Consider the following 9,341-nt stretch of genomic DNA (forward strand, 5'->3'; position numbering starts at 1 on the left):
ACACTTTTCATTCTTCAGTTTTTGAACCTTGTTGGCTGTGTTCATGCATATGGCATACATTTTGACTAGATTTTGTAATTTAGTTTAATCCTGGAATTTCCAGCTCAGCTCCTACAAAAAGTTTAAAATACACTGTGGAATCTAAATGGTTACATTCATACTGTTTAGTGCAAAAAATGCTCCATTCAAAACTCATTCAAACTGCAATTTTTGATCCCATAGCCATCAAAGCATAAAAACATGACTTGTTTTATTTCTGGGTGTTATTTTGGGCTTTTTTCTTGGAATTTGTCATTTTTACTATTTCCACCTGATGATGTCATTTTTACCACATTTGGTAATTGGAGAGAATACATGCTATTTCCACTAGCTGCAATCAATGTTATTTGATTTATATTATTTTTTGATTGATAAAATAAATATATTTTTGTGTGTGTGTGTGTGTGTGTGTGTGTGATGTGTGTTTTGGTTTTTTTTGGTTTTTTTTCATATAAAAACATAGTGGTGGGGTGCCCGGTGGCTTAATTGGTAGACCAGTCGCCACATGTACAGAGGTTGTGTCACAGCGGATGCTGGTTCGAGTCTTGCCTCGGCTGCATGTCATCCCCTCTCTCTCTTCCCCTTTTCATACCCTTTCAAGTCTGTCCTATCAAATACAGGCAATAAAAGCTCTATAACATATCTTTTAAAAAAGCCCAAAGTGTCATCATGACAAAAACCTGGCATTTAAAGGGTCAACATTCTAAAACTTAATGAACACCTATAGCTTAATTCTGAAAAGTGCACTTTGTTGGCAGAGCGGTTTGAGTTTCAGTATTTGACACTGCATGTATAAAAATTTCAGGCTGTGATAATAGTACAAAAAATCTACTTAGCATGTGGTATATTGAAAATAATTCTTTTTTTTTAAATCTAAAAACATAGTGGCAAAAAATCTGACAAATCGAAAATAATAATAACATATAACATTTTTTGAAGCTTGATTTTGAAAAGCACATTTTGTGTGCAGAGCGATACGAGTGTGTGTAATATTAAAGCGGGTCCTAAGGGTTAAATATCTGTATGTTTCTGTTGTGAGAAAACAAAACTAGTATCAGATAGAGATTGAACAGTCACTCATTACTACTATAAGTTAACCAATAGTCATTCTCAAGGAACTCTGCTGTGGTCATAAAAATATGAATTTATGATCACAAAGTTGTGTTTAGCAGCAGAGTGAAGGTACTGCCACACAGCCCCCAACCCTCACTGCACAGGCTGACCTCACAGTTTGGCACTGAACACACTGAACACACTGAGCCATAACCCTTTGGGGATGTTTTGGTTGGTTTTGCATTATCTTTTCTGAATTCATGAAATAATGTGTTAATTATTTATGTTGTCACTCTTGTAGTGCATTATTCTTAAGTTGTACTTTCCAACAGATGTTCCTGCATCGACATATACCTCTGTTCAACATTCTGGTAGCTACTATGAGTCTGGGTAAGATGATGCAACAAGGGCACCATGTTTGCTGATATTAGCTTACCACATTTCATATCATCATCATCTGATAAATATCAAGACATCTCAGCACAGTAATGTCAATAGACTAGATATTAACCAGGTCGTTCAGAAACTGTGTTTTTATTACATAGTTTGTCCAACAGAGAGCACCGACAAGTTTATTTTACACTTTAAAATGTCCTGCTCACTACATATCTGAGTCACAGGTGTAAAGGATTCTTCACAAAGTGTTGATATTTAAAAAAACAAAAACAAAAACCTGTCACTCTGTCCGTGTCAGATTTTTTTTAAACTCTCAATATCAGATGTCCACTATGTCTAAGGTTTGATTGTTCATGCCATATCAGGTACATACATGATAATATATAGTAAAAAAAAATAGTGTTGGCCTAAAAAATGATAGTCTACAGTATCCAGCAGTACTTGTAGGATGGAGCTCAATAACTCTATAAATATTTTGTTGGTTGCTAATTCTTGTGTTTTTTTCTGTCAGAGTGTCCCAGGTGGCCATCACTGAGATGCAGCAAACAGCAGCCAAGCAAGGGCAGGTGAGTTATTAACTACCTAACTAAAAAGAAGAAGTGAAAATGATGAGTTTCTGTGTTATTCATAGGAATGTGGCTGTGGTTTACAGCACTTGTCTATGGACTGTTGTGGAGCATATTACTTTTTTTTTTCACTGCAGTGTTTTGTCAGCAGTGGAGGGAGGAGGAACTCTTATGTGTTGTGTCCTTACTGTATCTGGGCAAGGCAGAAACATCCCGGGGGAGGAAATAACTAACAGCCAAAATATCATCCCCTGGCTCTATATAATGATGCATATAACACTGTGTTAAAATGAAGCTGCAAGCAGCAATGAATAAGTCCTCACACCTTCACACATATCAGGAGTGCTGATGGGACACCAGCTGATTCAGCTGTTTGTTTTGGTGAAATTTTGTGGATTTGTCCTTGACCAATTGCATATTTTGTAGCAGTTCCTATCTCCACTATGTGGCACTGGAGCACACACTTATTACACCTCATGTACTATATATCAGCTGTAGATCAAACCATGTAATTTTTATGTAAATCAAATGATGTTTGTGTTACCAGGCTTACTTCCTGTTGCCAGTGGCCAAGTGGCTGCCACGCCACAGCAATGCCATTCAACAAAACCTCACAATTTTAACAAGAAAACGTCATCAAGGTCTCATGGCATTGAGGTGTATTTTGTCAACTTGCTAGAGGGAGTACATTTAAGAATAAAACATGTCATCTTATATTACCCAATGTGCTTTACAACAAAGAAATTCCATGCACCAACTGCTTCAAATGAAAAGACATAAAGACATAATAAAACATGCATGTAAAAATAAAACAAGATAAATTCATTAACTTTGCTATACCTCAGGCAAAATGAATGATTGCTCTCAACTGCACCTACAATAGGAGTTTTTCAGCATCTTTAGCCCCTCAACAATGCATTTCATTTTGGGAAAAGTAATTCCTTCACTTTCAGTGGGGTCCTTGTCCCATTCTCAGTGCTCAGGCCCTTAAAATCAAGAATTAAAAAAGAAAAATTCTGGTAGCTGACTGAGACTTCTGGCCTGTAAATATGGAAAGAAACATTAGGACAGTAACATTCTGCTCAATCAGACGGAGCTGCTAATTGTGCACCACTGGATAAACTTAAAATAATGCATTTTTAACTCGTTAGTTTTCTTATGTTGCTTTTGTTGCTTTGGTTGTTGATTTGATCCTTTTCCCCTAAATCACTTCTTTATAAAGTGCTGAATTTAAACAGAGTTTTACTCTTTAAAATCAATTATTAATGGAACAGTCCATGTTGACTCTATTCTGCTCTTTGTTTCAGGAGGAAGCAGAGGAAGACTACCCAGCCGAGGAGGAGGAAGCAGCTGATCAGTGCGGCAGGAAAAAGAGCTTTTCCACTGAGGAGTGTGATGAGGACGGATTGGAGGACCTGCCCTCTGCCATATGCCGCCGCGGGGCTGTCGGCCGCTGGAGGGGCCCCATCTCTCGTAAGGCCAGTCAGACCAGTGTCTACCTGCAGGAATGGGACATCCCGTATGAGCAGCTGCAGCTGGGGGAGCTTATTGGCAAGGTGAAGACAGACAAGGGATACAGACATAATAAATCTTAACAAAAATCATAAAGTTCGATATTCAGACCCAACAGAGCTGACACAATGTGAATGTTCAGGGTCACTGGGGGAGGGTGCATAAAGGTCGCTGGCATGGTGAGGTCGCCATTCGCCTGATGGAGATCGACGGCAACAACCAGGATCACCTGAAGCTCTTCAAGAAGGAGGTGATGAACTACAGGCAGACCAGGCATGAGAATGTGGTCCTGTTCATGGGCGCCTGCATGGCCCCACCCCACCTCGCCATCATCACCAGGTACAGCTGTGTGACTTGCCATATCTCAGTTCCACTCTTATTCCCAGAAACAAATGTATGTATTTTATATCATTACAGGTTAGATGTTGTTTATTATAAATACATGCTGATTTGTGAATTCAGTGTCAGTAAGAATATCACATGCGTTTTCTTTGCAGTTTCTGTAAAGGTGTGACTCTGTACTCTGTTGTAAGAGAAAGAGGCCACATGCTGGACATCAATAAAACCAGACAGATTGCACAGGAAATTGTAAAGGTAAGCACTAAGATTAATGTCCGTGTAATATTTTATTTTATTCCTTTAACAAGTGGATTGACATCAGTTTCCTTGTTCTGGCTTTCACAAGCATTAAAACCTCTCAAACCAGTGAAAACTGGTTTGATTCAGAAACACGGGAAAAAAACATAATAAGCAATTTGGCAAGAAAAATGATGTCTAGATGTCCAGAAAACAATATTTATAATTATCCGATTTATATTTTTAAAATTATGCCACAGAAAAAAGAAAAAAAATGAGTGCAATTCCTTGAGGTAATTTTCTTTCTTTTAAGTTTGTTTTTATCTTATGTATTGTTTTGCTCATTTTAGGTAATTTACTTGTGACTTTGTGCTAATGTTTTGCTATTTTTTCGGCCATTTCATGACAAGTTGCTCTTCACCCTCCTACCGTGGTTTTGAAAGAATTCAGGCAAATTTGCTCATGTATTAAAGAGGTAAAAGGCCATCAAATAAATTATTTTCAGGTGAAGTTGGTGTAATGTTAGAAAATACTTTGTAGGTAAAAGAAAAAATTTAAGTACGCTGTATTAGGACCCAAGAATTTAGGACCCATGCTGTGGAAGTAAGCTCTGGACAGTAAATCTGAAGACCAAAGAGTGAAGTTAGGTATCAAGTAATTGTTCTTTTATAAAAAGAATCAAGCATCTATCAAAGCCTCTATGTGCTGAATTTGATCCAGTAGTATAATTTGAAAGACTCAATCCAATTCATCCTTAGGGCTACTGTAGAAATGGGCTGCATTCAGCCCAACAAAACGTAATGAAACATTGTTTTAAACAGAGAGCTGGTAAACACCCTGTCGTGTTACGCAGGCACAGTGCCTGCTAATACTGTAGGGTTTATTCAGATCTATTCAAAGGGATTTTGTTAGTGTGGGAAATCTAACATCTACATCGCCAAAGCAAATGGGAAATTTAAAAAAAAGTACAATAAGTAAATTTCTAATTTTTTTTGTTTACACTTTGCTACTGATTCGATACAACTCTTAAACACCCACCAAACAGGAGAAAACACCTAATAAACCTAATAAACAAAACACTGCCTAATAAACAAAACACTGTTTTAAGGAAACATGTCATTCAATTTGAAAACCGTAGCAAAATGTTGAACACCGTTTTGAGATTGAACATGTCTATAATTATGGGTGCATCTTCCGGTGAGAAAGTATCAATAATTAATTTAAATAAATGGGCAGTTGTAATGTGTAAACTGCATCATTAAGGCAGAAATGTGGAGCATTAGCTACATCACTTTCATTCACTTTACATGGAGATAAAATAAATACAGAATTATGTGAAATGTTTGCCAAATGTGTTTGTGTCTCTTTATGAGTCATAAAAATATCATAAATCCTTTTTAAGAAGGAGTAGATGTTTACTGTAAGCTAGCTAGAGCTGTGTTATACTAATGTAGCAAAGCAAGTTAATCTTTAACAGGCATGGTTCAAAAGGTAAAAGAAACAATGCTTTGAGATGGCTGTCAGAGAGGGTGAGGTATAATCACATTATATTGTCTGAGGTGTAAAAGGCCATGTGTTCCTTTTAAATTATGTTAATAAAACTGTCTCCCCTCAACTACCACTCATCTTCCACTCATATAGAAATGCCTCTCTTCTACAGGGAATGGGCTATCTGCATGCCAAAGGCATCATTCACAAGGATCTTAAGTCTAAGAACGTGTTTTGTGACACAAACAAGGTGGTCATTACAGACTTTGGCCTGTTTGGGATGTCTGGAGTGGTGCAGGAAGGCAGGTAAGAGTGAAATGAATGATCCTATGATCTGTGTCTCTGTGTGTATGATCTGGACCTCTGGTAAGCCAGGGTCACTGTCTTTATTAGTTCTGTTTGTGTATTTGAATTTGTTTAGGAGAAAGAACGTGCTGCGGATCCCTCACGGTTGGATCTACTACCTGGCTCCAGAGATTGTTCGAAAAATGAGTCCAGAGGTGGATGAGGACCAGCTGCCTTTCTCTAAAGCTGCTGACATTTATGCATTTGGGTATTGATTGAATACACTTAAACAGTCTACTTAAATTAAGCAACAGACACCCACATTGTGCTGGATTCTGAAGTTAAAGTGGCTTAGAAACGACAGTGCAGTCAGGACTACTTAAGTCAAAGAAAAATATTTCTATTGGAAAATGAACAAGGAAAGCCTGAGGCAGAGAGAGAAAACCTACCTGCCCTTTCCATGTGCCTGCAAAGATTCCTGGGTACAGAAGAGAGCAAGCATCAATGACAAACAGAAATAACATTGATAAGTCAGACCCAGCATGAATTGGAGGAGTTGGGGTAGAGACATGTTGCAAAGAGGTTTTCAGAGGAAGTGGCAATGATAGGCATGCTAAAGCAGTTAAAATACCTGCCCTGAATGAGATTTGCCAATTGTTTGCATAGAAAGGAATGATGTGATCCATCAGCTGACTCCCTTCTGTCAATCAGCTGATCTGTCAGCTGATTGGGCTGCTTGAGATCAGCTGATGTAGCTGAGATGTGAGCTGAGCTTGATGTGGTGACCTGCCTGAACTAACACTATGCTCAGAGTATCTTCAACTGTCCTGCAGCAGTTATTATTGTGGAACCTTTTAGTTCAGCTCAAAAAAGCAGCCAGACTATGTCATACAGCTTTTACCTTTAATGTCTAAACTCAGTTTTTCAACTGTATTCCCATGAGCTTCATACACCAATTTGCATATGTGCTTCGACTCCCTTGGTGTCAGTGTTATGTAAAAGATTTTAGCATGTGAGGTGGTTCCACTGTCACCACAGTTTTCGGATTTTTGTGTTGTGTCATTTTCAGCACAATCTGGTATGAGCTGCAAGTTGGAGACTGGCCAATGACTGAGCAACCTGTGGAAGCTAAAATCTGGCTAATTGGCAGCAATGAGGGCATTAAGAAGGTGCTTGCAGAATCCAACCTGGGCAAAGAGGTCACGGTAAGTCTGTTACATAGATCATACACCATGGTCATGGTAAAAATCAAGCATGGAAGGGATTAAAACTGGATATGGATTTACTGTACCACTAACTGCCATCATGCAATCAAGGAGCCGTCATGGTGAGCATGTACTGCTGGTAAAAAAAAAAAAAAGGCCCGGTGTAGACCTTTTAGTAGGTCATAATTACTGTTCAATCTCCAATATTCCAATCCTCAGCAAAATCATTGGAAATTTTGTAGGCCTACATAAGCAATTTGTGGACATCGTGACTCTAAAACTCCATGATATATTTCAATCACATTTCTGCTGTAACCACAGTACTGAAAGATCTACTCAAAGGAATCAATGATCAATGATGTTAGCAGCAATAAAGAGCGAGAAAACAAAGAACACGACAGGAACTGCTGCTACAGGCTGCCTCCTTGCCAAGCGCCATATTACTAAGCAGCGCTGATCATATATAAACTCAGATTCTGTTACTGAGTTGCTTATTTCTCACCTAAAAATGTTTTCAGAATCGTCTTTTAGCTTACTGTTTAACTGTAACACAAGATTGTTTCTTGGCAGCTGGCAGCCATTGTTTCATATGGACAGGGACGCATTATGTCACCCACCAGTATGCATTTATTGGTCTGGTACCGCATAATGCATTCTGTTAGTTGGAGGTTATCTCCTCTTGAACAAAAATGAATGCCACAGTCACTTTTCTCTGTTTTCTCTGCTCATGTTGCACCATTTTGTAATAGTTTTTGCCTCTCTCTACTGCAGTGATGGCCTAGTTTTGTTAAAAGCCATCTTTCCAGCAATGAGATACTTCTTTAAGTACAGTCAGAGTTATTGTGGAGCATCATTAAGGGAACAAGACCTTCAAATATTTTGTATGAAATCTTTCAGTTACATCAGAGTCATGTTGGATACAGTAGATGCAGTCACAGCTGAGTTGTGGGCCAGTGTATGGACAACTTATTGGTCAGTTGGAACCACAGTTGAAACAGCATCCTCCTTCCATCCCAACAGGAGATTCTGTCTACCTGCTGGTCCTCTGAGACAAGTAACAGGCCCACTTTCATCCAGCTGGCAGACATGCTGGAGAAGCTCCCCAAACTGAACCGCAGGCTGTCTCACCCCGGACACTTCTGGAAGGCAACTGAGTATGTATCATAGAGAGAGAATTCATGATCTAGGGTGGATCAGCCATCAACATCAATTACACCAAAAGGGAGTCTCCGACATTTTATTCAGTCAATAAATACATTTTCAAGTCATTTAAGCAGAAATGTGATCGAGCTCAAACACCATTAACCAGATGGAAAATGTTGTAAATAGGCTTTTGTAAAGAAATGTGAATATTATGTCCTGCTGAATATCAAGTAATATAAGTGACCTTTTGTAATAAGAGTGCTATTTTGTATTTTGAGGAAGGATCTGGTAAGACTCACATTTTTCTATGCTTATGGATGGAGTTGTTTCTCCCTCTATACTTTCATGATGATGATCATATGGGTCAGAAATATCTTCTCCTGTGTTTCCCAGTGTCACCTCCTTTTTTTTCTCCTCTCTTTGTAACTGCCTCTCCTCTGGGTGCCGACTGATCGCCTCTGCCTCTTCCTGTTGGTGTCTCATCTCCGCGGTCACCCTTCGTTTTCCTTCTCATGTGCACATTTGTTTTTCACTCCTCTTTTTTGATATCTTCTCACTCTACTCTTCTAATGGTGAAGGCCATGGGATCATCATCACTGTCTGAGGGATCACTGCCATCAGGGTGTACATGCACACTGTCCATACATGTACAAATACAGCAGCTGAGGGGCACAAGTGCTACATAAAACTACAACTCTATTTGGATATAACTCTTAATTTGGTGAATTATTGGCAGTATCATTTACAGTTCTTATATGGATGAGCATATCCAACCCATCTACTGGTATTAAAGGGATAGTTCTGTTTTTGTTTTTTTTTTAAGTGGGATGGTATAGGGTACTTATCCATGTTACATACAGTAGATGTCACTCTGTGCAACAGTTAACATAACAGCTGTGTAAACGCTGCGTAATACAAACACACTGTCTGTCCGAGGCAGTGTTAGACCAGCAGCTCCTGTGTCCAGCAATGTTAAATCAATTTTTTTTCTTAATGGAGTCTGGCCTTGAAGAGAGCAATATAACAGCTTAATTTTTTCATTTAAAATATGCTATATGGGTAGAGCAGTAAGAAAATA

General features: G+C 38.7%; 1 protein-coding gene across 1 annotated transcript in view; it reads left to right on the forward strand.

The window, feature by feature from the left end:
• LOC121942866 (kinase suppressor of Ras 1-like) overlaps nucleotides 1-8,929 on the forward strand; it is a 27,703-nt gene extending 18,774 nt beyond the window's left edge. The window contains exons 2-11 of the mRNA XM_042486157.1: nucleotides 1,425-1,482; nucleotides 2,000-2,054; nucleotides 3,362-3,610; nucleotides 3,709-3,905; nucleotides 4,064-4,160; nucleotides 5,803-5,936; nucleotides 6,052-6,183; nucleotides 6,985-7,120; nucleotides 8,141-8,274; nucleotides 8,842-8,929. Coding sequence (XP_042342091.1) covers nucleotides 1,425-1,482; nucleotides 2,000-2,054; nucleotides 3,362-3,610; nucleotides 3,709-3,905; nucleotides 4,064-4,160; nucleotides 5,803-5,936; nucleotides 6,052-6,183; nucleotides 6,985-7,120; nucleotides 8,141-8,274; nucleotides 8,842-8,929 — 1,280 coding nt within the window. The remainder of the gene's footprint in view (nucleotides 1-1,424; nucleotides 1,483-1,999; nucleotides 2,055-3,361; nucleotides 3,611-3,708; nucleotides 3,906-4,063; nucleotides 4,161-5,802; nucleotides 5,937-6,051; nucleotides 6,184-6,984; nucleotides 7,121-8,140; nucleotides 8,275-8,841) is intronic.
• Nucleotides 8,930-9,341: the final 412 nt, after the last annotated feature.

This window comes from Plectropomus leopardus, chromosome 5 (assembly GCF_008729295.1).
Source record: "Plectropomus leopardus isolate mb chromosome 5, YSFRI_Pleo_2.0, whole genome shotgun sequence".
NCBI lineage: Eukaryota > Metazoa > Chordata > Actinopteri > Perciformes > Serranidae > Plectropomus > Plectropomus leopardus.